Source organism: Plodia interpunctella, chromosome 6 (genome assembly GCF_027563975.2).
Source record: "Plodia interpunctella isolate USDA-ARS_2022_Savannah chromosome 6, ilPloInte3.2, whole genome shotgun sequence".
Classification (NCBI taxonomy): Eukaryota; Metazoa; Arthropoda; class Insecta; order Lepidoptera; family Pyralidae; genus Plodia; species Plodia interpunctella.
This window is the reverse complement of record NC_071299.1, coordinates 3,849,068-3,871,021: the sequence shown is the minus strand read 5'-3', so window position 1 is coordinate 3,871,021 and position 21,954 is coordinate 3,849,068. Positions and strand designations below refer to the sequence as shown.

The 21,954-nt window shown below is 34.9% G+C and overlaps 3 protein-coding genes across 12 annotated transcripts; 2 read left to right on the top strand and 1 right to left on the bottom strand.

The window, feature by feature from the left end:
• Positions 1-3,883: 3,883 nt before the first annotated feature.
• On the top strand, positions 3,884-11,136 carry LOC128670833 (band 7 protein AAEL010189-like). Of its 5 annotated transcripts, none has more exons than XM_053746837.2 (8): positions 3,943-4,129; positions 4,492-4,533; positions 4,817-4,917; positions 5,313-5,468; positions 8,560-8,657; positions 10,155-10,316; positions 10,601-10,766; positions 10,995-11,136. In XM_053746837.2, exons 1-8 carry the CDS (start codon positions 4,039-4,041, stop codon positions 11,127-11,129), a joined length of 951 nt encoding a protein of 316 aa, XP_053602812.1. In that variant the 5' UTR covers positions 3,943-4,038; the 3' UTR covers positions 11,130-11,136. The 5 variants fall into 5 exon arrangements, with proteins under 5 accessions (XP_053602811.1, XP_053602812.1, XP_053602809.1 ...); XM_053746833.2 differs by lacking the exon at positions 3,943-4,129 and adding an exon at positions 4,264-4,407; XM_053746836.2 differs by lacking the exons at positions 3,943-4,129; positions 4,492-4,533 and adding an exon at positions 3,884-3,934.
• Positions 11,137-11,465: 329 nt separating this feature from the next.
• On the top strand, positions 11,466-17,048 carry LOC128670832 (stomatin-like). Of its 6 annotated transcripts, none has more exons than XR_010369917.1 (9): positions 11,466-11,594; positions 11,957-12,051; positions 12,309-12,464; positions 12,900-12,997; positions 13,229-13,390; positions 13,563-13,728; positions 13,983-14,074; positions 14,486-14,577; positions 15,600-15,684. XR_010369917.1 is itself a non-coding variant. In XM_053746832.1 (7 exons), the coding sequence occupies exons 2-7, from the start codon at positions 14,476-14,478 to the stop codon at positions 16,981-16,983; spliced, it is 786 nt and encodes a 261-aa protein (XP_053602807.1). In that variant the 5' UTR covers positions 13,983-14,074; positions 14,424-14,475; the 3' UTR covers positions 16,984-17,048. The 6 variants fall into 6 exon arrangements, 2 of the variants coding, with proteins under 2 accessions (XP_053602807.1, XP_053602806.1); XR_008404795.1 differs by having other exon boundaries at positions 14,424-14,577; XR_008404796.1 differs by lacking the exon at positions 15,600-15,684 and adding an exon at positions 14,677-14,728 and having other exon boundaries at positions 14,424-14,577.
• On the bottom strand, positions 17,040-20,404 carry LOC128670834 (cuticle protein 19-like). The gene is made up of 4 exons (XM_053746839.1): positions 20,355-20,404; positions 18,237-18,464; positions 17,875-18,048; positions 17,040-17,491 (listed from the first exon to the last, which is right to left on the bottom strand). Exons 1-4 carry the CDS (start codon positions 20,370-20,372, stop codon positions 17,384-17,386), a joined length of 528 nt encoding a protein of 175 aa, XP_053602814.1. The 5' UTR covers positions 20,373-20,404; the 3' UTR covers positions 17,040-17,383.
• Between the last annotated feature and the right edge of the window lie 1,550 nt (positions 20,405-21,954).

The window sequence follows — 21,954 nt, the reverse complement described above, 5'->3', positions numbered from 1 at the left end:
GAAGAAGAAGAAGTATGCTTTTATTTTTTTATGAATAAGAGGACGAGTATTACACCTAATTTTTGCTACGTAAATGCATCTAAAACATAATATTTTGTGCCGCATATATAATGTGTCTATCTTTTTTGTTGACATATTTAAAAGTCCATAAGTAAAAGTGTATCTTTCATCGAAATCGTTTCAACTAATATGAAACATTCGTGACTATAGCTTCGAAGCTTCTGAAATGTTGACAGCAATATTATCCTTCGTGTTTCATTTTCAGAATCGTGTGTGATGAAACACGAAACTCCCTAAATCTCGTTGCGAAAACCATTTTTGTCTGTAAAACATTTTATTAATCGAGAATAATATAGATATACACATAAAGTAATGTAGACTAAAAATATTTCTTTAATAATGTAAAAAAAAATATAATCGCATCATATAAATATTATTATCACGATTCATTCTCCAAACACATCGTTCGAATGGTTTTCCCAATGGTTAAACCAATCAATCTCAACTAATCCTTAATTTCGAAATGAGTGATCATTTTGGATAGAAGGTCCATTTACTACGTGATGCCATCTAAAGTAGTTGTTTACAGCTTGATACATTTATATTATTAATGTTATAAATACGAAAAGCCGTCTGTCTGTTACACTTAAACCTCTAGTCCGATCTTGATTGGATATGGATATATACTTGAGATCAAACATAAATTACTTTTTAAATAGTCAACCCATAAGTGGCATATAAGGGCGAATTTATTTAATAAGTAATAAAAAATAACGTGTGGACTCCCTGAGATAGCTCCCTGTTTTTGACTATTGTCAAACATTAATCTTTTCAAAGCAGTTAAATACTCGTAAATTAAATGATAGTTAATAATAGTAGTCAATAATAGCTGCAAGAAACCGGAACCTTGAATAGTCTATTCCAGTATTGAGTTTACGCAGATCTACTACCAAGATATACCTAGAGAATAGCTAGGTGTTCCGTACTGAACCAACTACTATGATGCTCAAACCAAATGAAAAATTACAATCTATCTTTTCAGTGTAAAATTGTCTTTGTTCATCCGTTTCATTTTTACCACAACAGCCTGTATTTAATAGTTTTTGCTAGAAAACTAAATAAATTAAGTTACTCGTGTTTGGCATATTAATTGACCAAAAGCTAAATTGGAACGGTATTACTACCACGGTAAAACATCAAACAAAATGGTATTTCACCTTAAAAGATTTGGACCAACATTCTTCAAGTGGCTTGATAAGTCTAAATGGATCAAATAGTATGAAATAAAATGACATTACTGAGAAACCAATGAATGGAATGGCCAGAATAACTGTAACAAAACGTGTTCCCACAATTCTAATTTATAAATTCCCCGTTCTATTAATTATATTATAATATTTATTTTATTTATTAAGGTGTGTAAAACAGGTTACAGTCATTGCGTATTTTAGTAATTAAAATATATTATATAAAAATTTAATATAGTATATAATTTAGTAAGCTTTAGGTGTAGGTACAATTTATAATAGCGGCCCGTCCCTACTAAGACCTACTAAGGGCCGCTAGTATATTAATATTGACATTTGAAAATTAGGCTTCCACTCAGATTCCTGCTGTGTGATTATAGTATCAAGGATATTCCTACATATGTAATTTTATTTTATAATTGGTGAAAAGTTCAAATAACATCCGGCCTAACGTGTTCTAGCTGAGCTTTACCGTATAAAATGTATGACTAATTTGGAATAACTGTACAGAACTGTAGTTTATTAACATTTAAAGTTATTATAATCTATAACTTTATCAATCAGTTTCAACCATGTTATAGTGACATAAGCTGTTTTGAAAATCAAAATAGTAAACATCGTGAAATATTTTTCGCAATTTTCAACATTTATCGTCACCATACAATATATATTTTTAGAACTGTTTCGCTATATCAACTTCGTTTGCTACCACCTACCCATTTAGGCAAACACAAAAAGGGCTTGATGTCGTCAAGGACTGATTGTGTGCCAACGGTCTGACTGTGTCCGATAAATGTGGATTTCAAGAGAAAAACTAAAAGTTGATGCTGCATTTACCAAAAAAAATTGAAACAGCCAATAACATGTGTATAGTAAGGATTTACTGTTTCTATGGTAAAATAACACCAATAAGAAGGTACATAATTCAAAACTAATATTTTTAAACATTATTATTTCAAAAAGCCATAACAAATTCCATATTCGGTTGTTGTATTAATGCAGTTCCTATACAATTTGCATAATTAACATCTTTCGTTTAGTGTGGGAAAACTGCGTGCAGTTTGTTGCAACACAATAATCTTAATTGTGCATTCAACATATGTGGAGTTCATAGACAATAATGTTTACCAGTCATAGATTAGGTAATTTACACAGCAACATAATACTTATGAACAAATACTCATGGGAAACTGGTAAATTTAAAATTGGCCGGGTAATTAAACCGTACAACAAATTATAAAGTAATAATTTATGTATCTACGCTAAGAAATTTTGAATATGATGAGCGACCGAGCTTTAATCATATGAAAACTAGATTCATAATCAATCATGGAAATATTTAGATATGAAACCTATTATCACGGCGATGACACTTAAGTTCAGATAACAAGAAAATTCATAGTTCTTAATGACTACTTGATTTAGTTTCAGAGCAGTTTTGGAAAAACCAAATACACTTATAGTAGGATTCATTTGTATACGAATTTTTACTTTAGGTTGAAACAATTTTGAAATTTTATATAAAATTGGTAATCAAAACAGAAAAATAATGTAGTGGTAAATTTAATACTAATCAATATACTAGGTACTTACATATACAAATACTTACCTACGTAGCGTACGCGAAAAGAGGCCGGCCCATGCTCAGAAATGAATTAAAACATTTGCTATACCTACACGTAATATTGAATTCATGATCATCACTGGGAAATTTATTATTTCCCTACAAAATCGTGTAACAAAATCAAGCTAAATAATTCTAATAGTCTTGCCATGGTCTTGTCTAATAAAATTCAAGACCCTATAAATTTGTAAATTATAAAAAATTGACACAACACAACAAACATTAAAATGTTGAATCGGTGTACATTTCCGTTACTTTTCTCATAAAATGATATTGTGGGCTAAAATAACTTCCTATAAAGTGGGAGTCGCTCGAAGCGAGATCAAAGCTGACATGTGTTGGACATCGGCCCTGATAGATCTGTGACCTGTTTTAGATCAACTATAGCAATCGGAATTTGTCTCTGCGGATTATTTCTTTGCTTGTGGAATCAATACTTTGTATTTAAACCTGTGTAATTATATGATCCAACTGATTTTAGAAACCTGTATGGTACCTAATTACTAACTATAGATGATAAGAACTGTACTACGTACATATAGTTACATGCGTTTCTTGGAAGTTGCTATGGTCTAAAATTTCTATTAGGTATATGATAAAATAAATAAATGTTTCCTTTTTTGCACTGCATTTTTTTTCTATTTGTCGTAATGCTTATCTGGAAGAGTATGCTTTTAGCAATTGTTTATAATTATGTTTTTACTTGGAACAATATAGTTTAATAAATAAAATAATATGTAGTTTTGAAATACTAAGGCCACTTTACGGCTAATCCTTTCTTATGGGTCGTTGGAAATATGAGGTCCGGAAAAAACTTTTTATCATTTCTATGTTCCAGTATAATCTAAGCAGTCATCTCAAGATCAATAAGTAAGTATAACTCGAAATTTACTAATTCTTCATCGTAACTTGAAATAAACACAACCCGCTTCTCAAATTATCCAAACATCCTCCACCGAATTACAACCGACGACGGAGCATAAGCGTTTCAGAAATCCGTAAAATTCACAATTTGGAGCACCGACTACCAGTGCGCGGGCGCGCGTTGCCGGCATGCCTGAACGTGCGTTATTTATTTATTTTTGACCACCACAATCGACACTTCATCTAGTACCTCTATAGACACCGGATCTAAGATATCACTTAACACCATCTAAGTGTACGTCAATGCGTATGCGACACTCTCTCTCCGGAGTACACATGGATTTCGGTTGCCTCGACAAGGATTCGGGCGAAGTGGAGTGCTACCTAGAAATACGTAAATACATTTTGACTAAACGCTGTGATTTAAATCGTATTGTTGTGGAACGATGTCTTGTAATTGATATTTTTAGTTGGAACCGTTGTTTTTGGGTCGCGTAAACAGTTGCTCTTCTGACAGTAAGTTAGTCCGTATGTCCAGTCTGTGATTGTGAGTCGCGATACGCTGTTATGAGAATTTAATCTAAATCCGAAGTGAAATCATAAATTTAATTGATACTAAAATGCAAACAGAACTTAGACATGTACGCACTAGACGCGACAACGTGCCAAGTCGTGAGTACTTACTGGTTACTGCGAGTCAAGTACTTTTTGTAAAGTTTAAACGATCTTTTAATCGATTTCATTTGAATATTTTAGATTGCGATTCGGGTACTACTTGTGGTATCACGATACAAATGCGTAAGTAATCCATAACATTAACTGAAAGCCAATATTTTAAGAATGTGGGCACAGGGCTTCAAATATTATATCTATCCAATGCGTGATTCGTTTTATTTAGTAACGTAGACCTAGTTGGTTTTAATTAGCTTATATTAAAACGATTTCCAATCAATTTTTCAAAAATAAATTGCCAGCGGTTTGGCGATAAATTAAACGTTGCGATATTCGTAATTTGTCTCTATTATGGAGATTTTTCACTTACCAATCAGAAACGTTAACTTTGTAATATTTTGTTCGACAGCCAATCCCGAGGCCGTAGGATGTGTGGAGAGATGTGCAACTTTCCTATCATTTCTTCTAGTCATCATAACGTTTCCTTTCTCGTTATTCGAATGTTTCAAGGTACATGCTTTTTAATTTTACGTTATATAATTACTAATATGTATTCAACAATATAGCAACTAAGATGATAGAATACGATGAGATCCTATTAAGATACTACTACCAAACAGTACCACACAAGCTACGTCATCGCACAGAGAAATAAATAAATCTAAAAAGAGGTCCGTCTATTTCTGTTCTGCTGACTGCTTCTGACGTTGTAATAGTGACCAATAATATATCTGCATGTTCTTTTGGGGATGAGATTAGTTCTAATTTCTACCCTATTGAAATATGCAATTGTATTATAAACATGTTTCGTTTCTGTTAATTACAGACATAATAGAACACTACCTCTAGTAAAGGTCGTAATGGAACTGTCTCGCTCTAAAACTTGACTATCTCGTCTATTTCAGGTGGTTCAAGAGTTTGAAAGAGCTGTAATCTTCCGCCTGGGAAGATTAAGAAAAGGTGGAGCGCGTGGACCTGGCCTGTTTTTTGTTCTGCCTTGTATAGACACGTACAGAAAGGTTGATTTGAGAACTGTGTCTTTTGATGTCCCTCCACAAGAGGTAAACTTATCAATATCAATACAACAATTGCAAATAAATATTCTATGTCTTTATCACTAAAGAACTTCAAAACTGTCATATAAGAATGCTCAGAACTTGTAATAAATTGACTTAATAGTTGTAACAAACTTAATAATACTAACAAGATAATTTCTTGAATAATAATAAGCTATAAATATAATAATTATTAATACCACTGCTTTTTTGTCATTTTATGGTAACCACTATGTAATGTCAAAAATGAAGACGCATTTAAAAAGCTCAAAACACACAATAAACTAAACAGAAAATATGATTCGCGCGCTCTGCCTAACAAAACCCATCAATACGAAATTTAATTCATTACGAGGGTAATAAAGTAACATTTGTAGGTCGTCCAGCCGTGATCCAGACAATTAGTTTACAGGGAGCGCTTGTTGCTGAGTCGTTAAACTTTGATTGATAGCTTTATGGTCACATCAAGTGTAATGAACGCCTGGCTCCAGCAGGGCTGCCAGCTTTTATATATTTTATATATTTTATCTCTTCTTTGTAATTAAAATTTGATAGATTTCATTGGAAGTCTGAAATCGTTGTTCGACTTTCTACATTTTAATTATTATTTTTATCGTGTCATTACAGAATGTATGATTTAAAATTATCAACAGAAATCTTATATTTAACTATTTCCGAATACATATTTCTAAATCGGGTTGTTAGAAACTAAGTCTCTATTGTTAGTGACGACCTCGGTGGCGAAGTGGTAAAGTGCTTGCCTCTGAACCGAGAGGTCCCGGGTTCGATCCCCGGTCGGGTCATGATGGAAAATGATCTTTTTCTGATTGACCCGGGTTTTGGATGTTTATCTATATATGTATTTGTTATAAAATATAGTATCGTTGAGTTAGTATCCCATAACACAAGTCTCGAACTTACTTTGCCTAGGGCTTAGGGCTAGCTCAATCTGTGTGATTTGTCCTAATATATTTATTTATTTATTTATTTATTTATTAGTGTGTTCTATTTTATGTTAGTTCACTTAGGAGTTTTATGCTCGAATTTAAACGTTTATCACTGTTTAGCAATCTCTTTTATTGAATTCGTAAAGCTTGTAGTACGGATGAATTAATATTAGAGTTCCAAATTGAGTACTAGACTAGAAAAACCACGAATTTTTCTTAATTCAAAATAAAGAAAACTTCGTGGTTTTTCTTCATATCTACTTTACAAAAGTTAATAACATAACCCTAGTGTCCGCAACTGGGTTAACTGTTTTCAATACCAATGCCATTACGGCGCACCAGGGTGTTCGACACACGTGGTATACAAACGATTTCTTTGTTTACGCATTTACATAAAATTATTACTTCTCCGCATGTGAATCTGTAGTAAATATCGATCTAGTTATATTTATTATTTGCAGAACTTTACTTTATAAACTTTATTATTACTGTGTAGTGTGCATTCAATCACTTCTTGACATTTTTTTCAGAATCACTACTTTTACTACCAATTTTCTCATTTGTTTCTATCATTTTGTACACATTTGAAATGTAATAAAAAAGTGAATGTGAAACAAATTTTTGTTTCACAAATAAGGACAATAGGATTTTTTAAAATAATATATCGATCCAAATTAAGGACCTCGTAGCCCAATTTTCTAAATCGATAAGCTGGTTGAGATATAGATTATTTTTATAAGAAACATCTCTGATTTTATCATAATCTCATCAGAATTCGGTAATTTCCTGAAACTCAATTACATAAGAACATACAAACAGTCAATATCATAATTTCGAATGAACTGTTTATTTTGATATGTCGAATGTTCCCGGAGGCGGACAGACAGACAACTTGCAGAGCTGACCTCAATACTAATAGTGGTTCCTAAACGGTGGAACAAACAATAAATATCTTGCTAAATATAGATCTGCTGTTCACAAATTATATAGGTACCTATATTAGTACAACATTTTTCAACAATATTAATTAATTAAATATATAAATTTTTTATAACGAAACTTAAGCTAATTAAAAATTATTTATAAATAATAAAACACTTTTACAGTGGTTCCTTTAGTCCTTTTTATAGATACTACCGTGATATAAGAGTTTCAGGTTCTTTCGAAGGACAAAGACAAAATTTTCCTCTCGAATAATGAACAATAAATGTTGAATGTTAAATTATATAAAATATATAAATTTCACATTTAATTTGATGGTGCATATAAAGATTAAACTAGTCAATTTACAAAATCACTCAGTTCTACCCTGCAGTCTACGCACCACCCAAAGCATTTCGAAATTATTCAGCTCACATATTGGGCTAGATTCCCAAACATGAAGAAGAAACTCACATATAATTTTTGTTTTCCATATTTCTAATTGATAATTTAAGTACAAAACTGTTCAAAAATTAAGCTCCAAGCGACTCCTTAGATGAACAATGAAAACAGTGTTTGTAGCTTTGGTTTGTATAATAATTTTCTCGAGTGTCCCCTTTAGTTGGATGCACTTCACGTTCCCACGACATTTGAACTTGGCAAATGTCATCAAGAGTCAGAAGCCGTACCACGAAATATACAAACACGTAGCACGTTACTAACATTCACATGCCGTCTCTTTTTCCCATATTATGTACATCGTGTAAAAAAAGAGAACGTGACGCGCTATGTGTTTTGTTGATTATGTTTCATGGTAGCTCTCAGGTTGTAACCTCACCGCTCAGCTTCAAATGACACCTTGCTTTTTACGCAAACGGAAATAATTATCTCCCAGTTAATACTGGAAGCATTTAAAGTAAATTATTTAAGTTCTAAAAACCTTTTAAGGCCATGTTACCTATTTAGATTACCAAAATATGTGACTTAAGGTAATGTAATAGAAAAATGTTTATTTCATACTTGAACAAATAGCAGTTAACTAGAGTTACTTACTAGAGTTTCTAATTCTGTGATGCAAATACAATAGAAATTAAGACATACTACTAAGTAATATTGCAATATGAAATTTGACTCTTTGGGAAATTTTGTTTCTGAAACTCGTAAAATTATAATTTTGTGATGGGTGTATTGTGTGCTGTTAGAAAGTCATTTTGTACAATTACTTCCAGGTCCTCACAAGAGACTCTGTGACAGTAGCAGTCGACGCAGTGGTATATTATCGCATCAAAGAGCCACTTAATGCAGTCGTACGAGTTGCTGATTACAGGTAAATATATTTCTAAACACTCTAATTTCTGGTGAAGCCCAAATCATTGCTAAAGTTAAGAACCATAGCCTCAGAAAAGCTAACGTATATGTTGATAAAGACGTTGAGTCTGTAGCGGGAGCTAGGTGATTATGCTCGACCGCCACAAAGGGAAGATCTTCCCGCCAGGCTAGGTGTTGCGCCTGGGGAACCGCACGGCTCCGACGGTGTCATGTCGGAGGTTGTATTTATGCTTCCAATCGAAAACGCACTGTCTGCGCGGTCTAGGCTTGTTAGCTGTCCATAGTGAGTCGACCGTTGTGCCATCTGTCCGTAGTGTCCTGGATCACTTGTGTGGCTTGTTATTAGTTGCGTTTGGTCGGCTTTTTACATCTGCGCCGTTGTGCATGTGGCGTGGTAGATGTCGCCACATTACTCCTCCCCAAGACCGAAGGTCTGATGAAGTCTTGACGTGCAGTCTGTGCTTCTCGTGTGTGCCATGTTACTCGATGTCCCAGTGAGTCGGGATGCGTAGGTTGAGCTCGTAGTCTGCGGTGAGTCGAGACTGTCGTGAGCGGAATATGACTTGTTGACACCGGTCCCTACATGGCTGCCACGCCGGTGAGTGCGCGCGTCCAGACGTGGGCTGCAGGGTGCGTCGGCGTCGATGAAGTCGAAGAGAGTTGCGGGTGCCAGAACCAGGAAGCGCGTTGCGTCGGCTGCGATGGTCCTGTAGATGCCCTTGAAGATGAGTGATGGCTTGCTGCTGCGAGTGACTGTTTGCTGCTGACTTGAGACCAATGAGGGTGCGAGGAGTGATGGTGAAGATTGGAGAGTACGACGTTGGCGATGGCTGCTTCAATCACGTCGGGTGTGATGATGACGAAGGCTGCTTTCAATCACGTCGGGGTCACCACTGTAGCGGGAGCTAGGTGATTATGCTCGACCGCCACAAAGGGAAGATCTTCCCGCCAGGCTAGGTGTTGCGCCTGGGGAACCGCACGGCTCCGACGGTGTCATGTCGGAGGTTGTATTTATGCTTCCAATCGAAAACGCACTGTCTGCGCGGTCTAGGCTTGTTAGCTGTCCATAGTGAGTCGACCGTTGTGCCATCTGTCCGTAGTGTCCTGGATCACTTGTGTGGCTTGTTATTAGTTGCGTTTGGTCGGCTTTTTACATCTGCGCCGTTGTGCATGTGGCGTGGTAGATGTCGCCACAAGTCTATTTTCAATGTGGGTTGTGTTACTCCCATTTGTCTTCTTTTCATTTAATGTTAAATCTCCTGTGAACATTTAATCCTAGTTAGCCTAGTTCAAGTTTAAGTTGGATGACTAGAACTTTTATTTATATATTATGGGACAAAGAGTAATGAGAATTTCCCACAGTCGGAAAACAGAGAAAAAAGTTGACCCCAAGAGTTCTGGATAGCGGACAAGATAATTCTTTTCCAGGATTCAATATTTGCTAAGTTTTCGCACAGTAATCTGGCAGTTTAACAAAAATCTAGATCAATTTCAGCGCATCGACCCGCTTGCTAGCTGCCACCACTCTCCGCAATGTGCTTGGCATGAGAGACCTGGCCCAGCTGTTGTCTGACCGCGAAGCTATCAGCCACATGATGCAAGCTAATCTTGATGAGGCCACTGACCCGTGGGGAGTGGAAGTTGAAAGAGTAGAGATGTGAGTTGATATCTTAGTTAAGAGTTTTGTCACGTGTTACTAATTCGAAATTAGAATAAAACCGCCTTTTAACACTGCCTATACTTTATTTCGTACACCACATAAAATAATATAAGAATATCCCCGTAAGCTTACTAGTCCGGTAATATCGCGAAAGTCGCTGGTATTGACTATTTCAGTCTTATCACTTCGATATTAATTGTAGCTTTGTTCGAATATAACTGCACATTTGAGTCCATGTAATGGTGTCGATAAACTTTGTCTAAATTTTATGCTGTTTGCAGTAAAGACGTGAGATTACCGGTCCAGCTTCAAAGAGCGATGGCAGCAGAAGCAGAGGCGGACAGAGAAGCTCGAGCTAAAATAATCGCAGCTGAAGGCGAGATCAAAGCCTCCAAAGCACTAAAGGAAGCTTCGCTTGTGATGGTCGACAACCCTATGGCGCTTCAAGTAATTCTTGATTTCATTGTTTCTCGAAATTTATATTTAAACATATATTCAATTTATGTTAAAAGAAATAAATATTCTTTTGACATACATTCAAAATTCTATCGCAACAAACTTTAGCACGAGAAGAATTTGAACCTGAGACCTTTTGGTTTATAGTCGAGCGTCTCAACCGCAGGGCCACCTCCACTTGCGCTCAGTTATCTATGACCTTTTTCTCTTTATTTCCAGTTACGATACCTACAGTCCCTCAACACGATATCCGCTGAGAAGAACTCGACCATAATATTCCCGTTTCCCATGGACTTCCTGAAGACATTTCTCCCGGGATCATCAGGCCATCATTCCTCTCATTTGCCATTTTAATTATAATAAATCATTTATTTTCAGACCAAAGATCCAAAAATGAAATGAAGTAAAAATTAAATGTTAATACCAACCAACACGCCAAAGCCATCATTTTGTGTATACCTAATTTAAATAATGTTCGGGCCATGAAATAAATTCCTTAGACCAGCGCTACAACTACAACGTGGCCGATCCGTTATTGATGGTTTCACATATTGCAAAGGGACTTCTTTCGTGGCGCGGTCAGCATTATTGTGTCTTTCTATATGCTATGAAAATACTGACAGTTAACCGATTTTAACAAAAGGCGGGTAACTTTAATTGTCAATCCGACAGACGTAAAGTGTCATGTTGTGTTTATTTTTTCACTTTTTGTAATTAATGTTCAAATTTGTCACACAAATATTAATGGTAAACAACAAATTAACCGAATAGCTATGGAACCACAGCACAGTCATCACAAACCACTTAAATTTCTCACTGGTCAGTGTACTGTGAACATCACAAAATTCTCTTATGTACCTAATACGTCCCTCCTCCCTATTTTTTTTTACTTTACGTTTCCCTTATCTTATCAAAATGCTTAAAACAACTAAGAACCAACAGTGATTGCGAAAGTTATATAACTATGTATAACATAATATAACTTTTATTTCCCATGGGAACACTACTGAGATGAAAGGTACCTTTCATCTTCACATCGCATTGTCAACTGGTATGCGAAATTTCAAGAAGATTGATTAGTTGATTAGATAAAGTATGAAGAGTGAACAAACAAACTTTTTGGGGCTTGGGAAATTAATTTTATATAAGTTAATTCCTATGGTTTTGTTTCTCTTTTGCAGCAATAAAGAAAGAAAGTGTAAAGGAGAAAATATTCCGGTTTATTTCAATTTTTTTTATTTTATTATTTCCTATTCTACTTTTGCTTTGTTTTAAGGTAAGTACCTACCTACTAATTAAAATAAATTATCCTTGTCGTCTACTACGGCTATATGGTTAAAATGATTAAGTACACAATAAAATGAATAGAATAGTTTAGTAAATATAAAAATATAATAGTTTATGACCCACTAATGGGCAAATGCTTCTAAAAAAGTAATCTAATGAATATATAGATAATAAAAACACGACTATTATATAGTCATCGTATCACTAGTGTCTTAAGTCTGCCTTAGGAACTGTTTTATTCTGCAGGTTGTAAAACAATATCAAAGGGCTGTTATACTAAGGTTTGGAAAACTGAGACCAAATTGCCCAGCTGGACCTGGCGTCATTTGGCTGGTGCCCTGCACCGACACCGTAGTTCTTGTGGACCTCAGGACCCACTCGTTTAACTTACCCCCACAAGAGGTATTCCTACATGATTACTTATTAACTACGGTGCAGCTTAGCGACTCAGTGAATCTCGACATGGCTCACCCATTATCTGGCGACAAACTCGCGAGTAAGCTGACACTCAGGACAGGTTGAAGTTCAGGACAAGCCTCGCCCGAGGTAGTCATAGGTATTGCCTATGCAGATGAGAGGCACGAGGCTGCTCGCTCGACCACGACCCGGCTACTCTTTGTATTTCTTGAGCCCCCAGGTTCAAATTCAAAATTCTTCGAAAACTTCTAATACGCATGTGAAGAAGAAACGGCGCAACTAACTTACCGCAGCCTTTTCATCGGCGTTTTCTCGGTAACCTATGTTGAGAGACCAAACAGAACCGTAATAAATTTAAAAACTTGGTAAAATTTCCTGGATTTTAAAAATGCCTATCATACAATTTACATTTGATTTCAGATCCTAACGAAAGACTCAGTAACCGTAAGCGTTGATGGGGTTACTTATTTCCATGTGAATAACCCACTACATTGTTTTCTTAACGTTGAATCCTATAAGTAATTATATTGGTTTCTTAATACTTACTTACTTACCAGAAAGCTATGGTAACAATTATGTAGACCTAGTGTTATCTATTGATAAAGCCAGCTTTTTATATTACCGATATTAACTGTAGAAGACTAAATATAAACTAATAGTTGACAAATAAATTAACATCAATAATTATGTTTGTAGAACCAGTTGAATTTATTTTACATTAAAATGTTCTAAATCTCCATCCTTCACAGACCGGCGACTGAATTGATTGCTATAGCCGAGTTAAGAAATGTATTGGGTCAGTTCACATTATCTGAACTGCTGACCAACAGAGAAGCAATCAGCCGCTTAGCAAGAAAAGAAATAGACAAAGTCACATTGGAATGGGGAGTAGAAACAGAAAGGGTTGAAATGTAATTGAATTATATTTGTAACAAAGCTATCTAAATTACATACAACAAATTATTTACCAGAATTGTTTAAGATGAAGATGTGAAGTTATATCTCTCTTGAATATAAGATCTCTATACCTAATATTGATTCGATAACGATTAGTATTAGGTAATTATTTATAACACTTTTCAGAAAAAATGTCGTATTACCAGTAGAGTTACAAAAAGCGATGGCAGCAGAGGCAGAAGGCACTCGATTGGCGAAAGCCAAAATTATCGAAGCGGAAGGAGAAATTAAAGCAGCTGAAAATCTCCAAGAAGCCTCCAAAATTATGGCTAATAATCCACAAACTATGCTTGTAATTTTTATGTATACATTTAATGTAGATAATTATTATTATTTATAATTTCTAGCTTTGGATATTTAAACAATACCTATATATTACAAACTGCACAGTGATACTTAGTCATATACCGCAGTGCAATCGAGCTATGCTAAGTACCTATTGGTTTTTTCCAGAATTCTGATCTAAGTAGATTCAAATTTTAGGAGATTCAATCCTCTAAACTTTGGAATGATTTGGCTTTAACTGAGACTGTTTTTCAATTCCAGCTAAGATACTTGCAGACTTTGAATTTCATCGCATCGCAACAACAAACTACTATATTTTTCCCATTTCCTTTGGAAATCCCTCAAGTTTCGGGGTAATTTTGAGAATTTTAATTTTAAATAAGTATTCTTTGGTGCCTTATATTTCTTCTCTATGATTCACGTCACGTTATGCTGACAATTATTATTTACCATTTTCCGTATTTGTCATAAATTCGTTTTGATAGTTTTGTATTTAAAATTAAAGTAATTTTCATTATTTAAAATGTCCATTAATGCAAACGCTGCTGATGGGATTGATGAACTCAAACCAGACTCAAAAGAGAAATCACCACTCGAAAATAAATATATTATTGATAAAACTCCGACTACCAAATCATATTTGAGAAGCCAACGAATGCAGGACAACAGTAAATATATTTTCTTAATATTTATCAATTTCAGAATTCAACCACACAAAGACCGAGGTTGTCCAAAAGACTACATCTCTTGATCGATGTTTTCAGGTGAAACCAAGTGTATTGAGAAATTCCTGGTAATACTTTCTTTCGTCATTGCTATTGTTACATTTCCTCTTTCTTTGCTGTTTATATATGTGGTAAGTACTAATGTAACGTGTAATTTTCACATTATTTATAATTAGCAAAATACTAGCAGGATTTGAATCATTTAAATGTTTATATTTCGTTTTTCTTAGACTGTTCGTCAATTTGAACGTGTTGTAATTCTACGCAATGGGAAAGTATACAAAAACCGTACTTTTGGCCCAGGATTACTATTTTATTTGCCCTGTGTTGACACTATTAAATATGTTGATCTCCGAATAATATGTTACGCTGTTGAACCCCAAGAGTTAAGTTACTATGTTATACTTTACTAGTGTTGCCTAAGATGCTTCCCTTAGAAATTCCATTCTTTCATTATTAAATATGTCTTGGTCTGTTAGGCCAAAGATTGGTTCTTCTAAATAAATTGCAATATTATTTATTAAAATTGCAATATATTTTTCCATAGTAGTAAGTAGGTGCACATTATTGATATCATCTATCAATTCTAAAACTTTCTTCATATATCAGTACTGTATCTAATTAAAGTTATAATATAGTTTTATCAAAACAATATTTGTTTCCATTACATATTTCATTTGATGAATCTGTGATTATTCCACAGGCATTGACAAAAGATTCGTTAACAGTGTCAGTTGATGCCGTCATTTACTACAAAATATGCGAGCCAATCTGGGCTATTATTAACGTCGCAAATTTTAAGTAAGTTTGGACACCAAATGTTTATATTACCGTTCTTTTATTGAGATTGTACTTTGTCAATCAATTCTATAAAGAACAATGATCGTAGCAGGTGCTATCTATTTCTAAAGTAGGGAATCGTTTCTCAACAGAAAAATCTCTGCTTTCTTTTCTTCCTTTTTTCTTTTTTTTTCTAAAGTATCGTGTAAATCGCGCTGCAATGAGTGGTGATAATTTGTATGAAAAATATATTAGATATTATTCATCGTGGTCGGACGCGCACCACAGCTAGTTATAAATTATTGACAAACCAAATAAAAAAATAAAATGAAATAGAATAAAAAAGTAAAAAAGCCTGCTTTTTTACTTCAAGGAAATCCACACAGTTCCTGGCCGCGACAACACTGAGGAATGCTATCGGAGCAACAAAACTATCTGATCTGCTGAACAACCGCCCCGCGGTTAGTCTGCAAGTGTTCCAACAGATGAGGGACTTTACCAGGGAATGGGGAATACAAGTCGTTAGAGTTGAGATGTAAGTTGTGAAAGTATCCAATTTGTTGAATAACCGGCCCGCTGTCGTTAGCAAGTATTCCAGCAGACGAGGGACTTCAACAAGCAAGGCGGGATAGTTAAGGTACTATCTGATTTACTGAACTACCATCCTATTGTATATAAGTGTTTCTGCAGATGAAGAACGTTACTTGTACATACCAATCTGTTTCATTGATAAAATGTGCAAGTTAATTGATCAACTCCAATTAAAGACTGATCTTTATGCCCAGGCATATATTACTATACACTGTGGCGTGTGGTTCCGCCCCACAATTGGATCCATAACCATTCGTGGACTTCGTAAAAGGCGACTAAGGGTCACATAGCTAAGGCAGCTGATAGGCAACAATAAGTATTCCCAAGCAAGGTTGACATCAGGCAAGCAGCGTTTGCAAAACACAGCCGAAACTAAAAAAATTGAAATATTTTTTACGCTGAACCCGGGATTCTCTGCTTTACAACACCGAACATAACCAGGAACATACAAAGATGAGAAATATATACTAACACTAATAAAATACTTAGTTATAAAACAACTAAGTGCGATTTTATTAAATTTTACTTCCCTTTATTCCTTTCTTTATTCTAATTTAATTTTATTAATTTTCTTCGATGTTCAACAAATTTATTTTAGCAAGGATATTAGTCTGCCGGTTCAACTACAAAAGGCGATGGCTGCTGAGGCTGAATCAGCAAGATTGGCAAACGCCAAAATAATAGTAGCCAAAGCAGAGATCGAATCAACTAAAAACCTCCAGATCGCTACGTCAATGCTTTTGGACAATCCTTTGACTATGCAGGTTGGTTGCTAATAATTTGTTGAAAATGTATGTTAGGGTCAAGTTTCAAGAGTGCAAAGGTTTAAAAAATATCCTATATAGGGTTAATAACGTAATTCATTTCTCCTCCAGATGTCTGTAGGTCTGTAGGTACCAGAGTCTGTAGGTACCTATGAACAAATACTTTTGCTAGCAATTATACAGAAAACTTACCAACACACGAAACATTATGTCGCAATCCATACAGTTGGAAGCACAGCTTGGAAAAATTTCCAGTTGGGCAAAAGTTCTACTTTAAAATCTATTTTTCGTTTATTACAGCTAAGATATCTACAATCACTAAACACGATTGCTAGTGATCATACGCACACGGTCGTTTTTCCTTTTTCTGCGGACGCGTTGCGCAATATATTCCAACGATAATTTTTGGAGTGTTAAATTGTTTTAAGTGAAAAATCTTCTTCCATAAATAAAATATTTTATTTCGATACCCGTTTAATTTATTAATATTGCTAAAATTATAAATAGTCAACATAATACTGACGCCTGAATGTTTGAAAGTATTGTCAAAGAATTTTGGAGAAAGACAGACATTGCCGTAAATGTCTATCCTTCTCCAAAAGGTTAATCCTCTTTGTTTGAATATTACTTTTGAACATTCAGGTATTATATATCTAAAAACAACGCTGAAAGACAGATTTGTGATGAAGATACCAGATTGTGATGAAGATACCAGATTGGTAACAATATTCGAAATAGTTCGTAATTAAGAAGTTTAACTTCATCACCCCATCGTTTATCGCTGTCAAAAAGGTTGTTGAGACTAGTATTCTCGAGAGTCGTCTTCTTGGTTATGTCCATAGTGGACCGGTCGTTGTACTTGTTGCTGCTGCTGCTGCCCATGTCCAGGTGCCTTCTTGTGTACTGTAGCCTGAAACAAAACGATTTTTTTAACTGAACCTGTCTTAGTTTGCTATAAGTGATCATTTAATGCAGATATATATGATAGGAGAAATCCCACTGTTTTCTCTAGATTTGGAAAAGCTAATATGAATCATATAACAACTAGTAAATGTCCACGCAATCCTGCAAACAATGACCCCATCCGTTGTCACAAAATTCACGAAATAAAGAAGACTAGCACGTATGCAGATAAGTCATTTCCTTGAAAAGCATATCTTGGTAATTTTATTGGCAAGTTTTGACCAATAATAATAATAATAAGACCACAGCGACCGGCTCATCATTGGTATTGCTGTTGTATGAAACAAAAAACATAACGTGGACTTTAACAGTATAATAAAAAGAATATACCTGGAAGCCATTCTTGGGGTCAGCAGTGTACCGCACAAGCCTGACCGAACCATCGGGCTCCACGAGAGAGTACTCCCCATGGACGACGTCTCCATCACGATGCTCTTTGTGCGCCTGCAGGTTACCAGTGTGAGGGTCTTCTACTCCGTATGCGTATTGGTAGTCGGGTTTAGCCTGCAGATAATTTACATGATAGTAATAATTATGCGCGATATTCTGAAGCGGTCGTGGTGTATTGGTTAAGGTTAAGATCGAAAAATGACTTTTTATATTAATTATAATTAATTATAGACTTTTTATATATAAATAAATCATTCAGTTACTTTTGGAAAACATTATTTTGGAAGATAAGGAAAACTTACAACATAGTCAACAGTCTGTAGTCGCGCATATTTGGCGGTGTCCGGGTGGATTTTGCCCGTGTTGTGATCGTATCCGTAGTCAGCGTGCTGCTGGGCCGCAATGCCCACTGCTGCGGGCACTTGCACCTCCACAATCTGACCGCTGACCGGCCCACTGAAGCGATTGTACGAGTATCCTCCCGGTCTACCAGCAGACACCATGGAAACTAACGCCAAGGGAAAGACAACCTGGAATTCATACATTTATGGAGATTTATTTATTTAATAGCAAACAATACAGATTACAATCATAAGCGAATATAAGCTAAATTTATAATTAGGTGCTGATTCTAAATTGTAATCCAAAATATATATGCCTAATGGGGTTTAAACTTATTTAGGATCGTTTAACGCTAGAATAAAAACAAAACAAAAAATGCAAACAATAGATGTTATTAATGGTATTACTACAGTGGTAGATAAGATTGGGAGTAAACAAAAAAACAAATATTATTTACTAGCTTCACAGCGCGGTGTTACCCGCATTACTATCTATTCAAAAAATACTACGTTTTTATGAACAGTAGCCACGCTAACGCCAACTACTTTAAATATAGCTTATATTGACTATCAGAGACTTTTTGATCAAATCCTACGGGAATCGCGTAATTTTGGGCCAAAAACTACCAATTAATTCAAGATATCAGATACCTCAATTGTTATACATTTGAATAATTTCATAAAAATTGGCCCAGCCATTTGACATATAATCTTTCGCCTTTATAATATTAGTGGGATTTACTACTTCCATGATACACTACAGAGGCCAGAAGTTAGAATATGTACCTACAGGGGTAGGTACATATTCTAACTTCTGGAAAAACTTCTAACCTCTGGCAGTTTTAATTAGAAAAACTGATTTTAAATTGTTCAATTAAAACTTATAATATGATGTTAGAACACAAGTATTCCCAAATTATTCTACGAAAATAATATTTTTTAGCTATTATAAAGCATAATAAAAAGCATACCCTAACTTCATCCACTAGTCTCTTATTTGTTTAATTTATTAGTTATTAGCTTATCAAAATTCTAAATCTTAGTAAAATTAAATAGGTAACCTTATAACTGATCCTTAGCTTATTTACTTGCCATGATATATTACAAACTCCCTTTCAAAATAAATTCATAATACTTGAATCACATCGACATTAAAAATGTACTTATTTATAATAATGTACTGCCAAAATTCGTACTCAAAAATTATGTGCCAGAAATAGGTAGCTAACCATAAAATATCGACATAACGTAATGTTTGTTGAACTTTTGTCACAAATAAACCGTTACGATTGTGATCTCACCAATCACAAAAAGCGACCTTCACGGTCAGCTGAAGCTATCTCGTTACTCAATGTGGCAATGAAAATGAAGAAGAAAGTTTTCAGCTGACGACACGTCCGGTAATTAGGGTAGCTAATCGATTGTTAATGTTGTCATTTTGCGCGACCTTTTGAGTTAGATCTATATTGGCGCTGTGAAATTTTTTATTATTGATTTGTTTAGGTTCTCTTAATCGTTTTCCATCTTATTTGGAAAATCATTTATCTGTTTTTTCACAATGATATATTTAGTTCATTGTAAGATTTTTATACCTTTCTAATTGGAATGAAACATAGATAGGTATGTACTTAGTTTTTTTAATAAACAAATTAAAGTTACCTCACGTAACGATTTTAAGACTTTTATATATTTTAAGTTAATGGCAAAATAATCAAACTTTAATAAAGTTTTCACGCATTAATATAGGTAATGGTTACTTCCATTTGTTTAGGTTAGAGGGGCACCAAAGTTCTACGAATTGTTTAAAACATTTTTTATATAACTAATAAAGTACTTAAATACGTAATAAGAGTTGGAGTTGATTAGTATTTCAAAAATATTACATTTTTACTTATTAGAACTTTTATTTATTCAATAAGCAGTTTTTATGACAGATTTGTATGGCAAATTTCTAAAGAACTAATAATTGATCTCACGTTGATAGTTATTTAATTTACCTACTTAATAATTTTTAGTTCATTGCAAGATTTTAAATTTGTCAATTATTTTAATTAATAAAATTAATTTATTTATAAATACCTTGTACAAAAAAGCCATTTTGTGTTTGGTGGTGTGCAATCAAGGACCCCTAGAGTACTGTTGCCATTGTCAGAAAGTGTTGTGGTTTTATACCAACGGTCAACTTGAAAACATTAAGAGTATGCAATCGTGGGCAAGTTCACGATTGCAGCAAACTATGAATCAATTTTCAATAACTATTTGGCGGCTACGCAGCGCAGTTTCAATATCAAGTTGCGTAGATTTGAACACTGTCTGTTAGTTTAGACATACCTATAGACCGTTTGTTCTTAGAGTGGCGTCGCATAGGTTGCGATACATAATTAATCCATATGCATAATAATCCACATAATATAAAACTCGTGGTGGTAGTAATATACCGTCTATACTACCTTACGAACAAAACAAATATGCCGGTCAAACAATTGTTTAGGTAGATACCTAAACAATTGTTTGACCGGAAACGAACGTCCATCGCGCAGAATCTAGACAAAACAGATGTTTGACTAGATTCTGCGCGATGGACGTTTTAATAATGTGATTAATATAAAATAAAACCGCAACGGATGATATGAATTTGGCAGATGATAGGCAAAAATCGCATTCCCAAAAAGTTGACGCCAGGCAGGCGGCAGGTCATATAAAATTGGAACCATATTCCTAAAATTTAATGGGATAATATTTTTTTACGCACTTTCTCGACAGAAGCAATCCCATAGAACTGGTGAGTGAAACTGGTGGGTGGACAGGTTGCGGCTCGCAACAAGCAAGATAAATTTATGCCGCATCTTCTCTACAGATCCATGCTGCGTAAAGCCACATTTACACTCAGCCCTATTGGGCAGGGAAATGAGCATCCCAGCCAGTGGGTAGCACGGCACAAGTATATAGTATAGTAAATAGGTTACTCGCGCTGTCACTGCCACTGCCCGGCGCTCTCTCGATTGTCGGTTTTTCGCGCGGAAGTCAGGACAACTGTACCACCACAGGAGTGGAGTAATAAAAATTACATTTTTAGAACTTTATATTGAGCTGGTAATATGGGACTAATACTGAGCAGTCATAATGCTGTCGAACCAGCAATTCATTCAATCATTTCAAGTCATTTTTGCGAGTTGCTAAATAAAGAAGAGAGAGAGATAAAGAATATGAATGATGAGCTGAGTGTAAATGCTCACTCGTAACGTTAATGCCGCAAAAGTATTTAGATAAATATTTCCGGCAGCGGCAGGAGAAGTGGCAGTGGCTGAGTGTAAATGTGGGGTAATAAGCGAGGTGCAGTTTTTTTACGGTAGCCTACAAGCTACCAACCCACAGATATAAAAACATTATATTGTACCAACCCAACAGTCTATTGGCCCCATGTCAGGTGTAGGTGCTGGTACTACCAGCTTTAGTAATAGTGTACCTACAAATTTCAAACATTGCGCGCATGTCTGCTTCTTGTTTCCATATAGGTGCCTGTATCTGCGCTGCCGTTTCTGTTTATTTCCGTTTCCGGGTATTTTTTTCTTTTTTGTTGATCATGATTCTCACCCACAGAAGAAAGCGAAAAGAATATGTTACACACATGAATTATACAATATTTATATAATTTCGGATAAATTTAGTACGGAATTTT

Coding starts and splice junctions, on each gene's coding strand:
- LOC128670833 (XM_053746837.2), top strand. CDS start 4,039: ATGCGTATGCGACACTCTCTCTCCGGAGTACACATGGATTTCGGTTGC. Junction 4,130..4,491: donor GGAGTGCTACCTAGAAATAC/GTAAATACATTT, acceptor TGAATATTTTAG/ATTGCGATTCGGGTACTACT. Junction 5,469..8,559: donor TTGATGTCCCTCCACAAGAG/GTAAACTTATCA, acceptor AATTACTTCCAG/GTCCTCACAAGAGACTCTGT.
- LOC128670832 (XM_053746831.2), top strand. CDS start 14,245: ATGTCCATTAATGCAAACGCTGCTGATGGGATTGATGAACTCAAACCA. Junction 14,578..14,676: donor CTTTGCTGTTTATATATGTG/GTAAGTACTAAT, acceptor CGTTTTTCTTAG/ACTGTTCGTCAATTTGAACG. Junction 16,582..16,881: donor ACAATCCTTTGACTATGCAG/GTTGGTTGCTAA, acceptor CGTTTATTACAG/CTAAGATATCTACAATCACT.
- LOC128670834 (XM_053746839.1), bottom strand. Junction 18,049..18,236: donor TACAGACTGTTGACTATGTT/GTAAGTTTTCCT, acceptor AATTATCTGCAG/GCTAAACCCGACTACCAATA. Junction 17,492..17,874: donor ACCCCAAGAATGGCTTCCAG/GTATATTCTTTT, acceptor GTTTTGTTTCAG/GCTACAGTACACAAGAAGGC.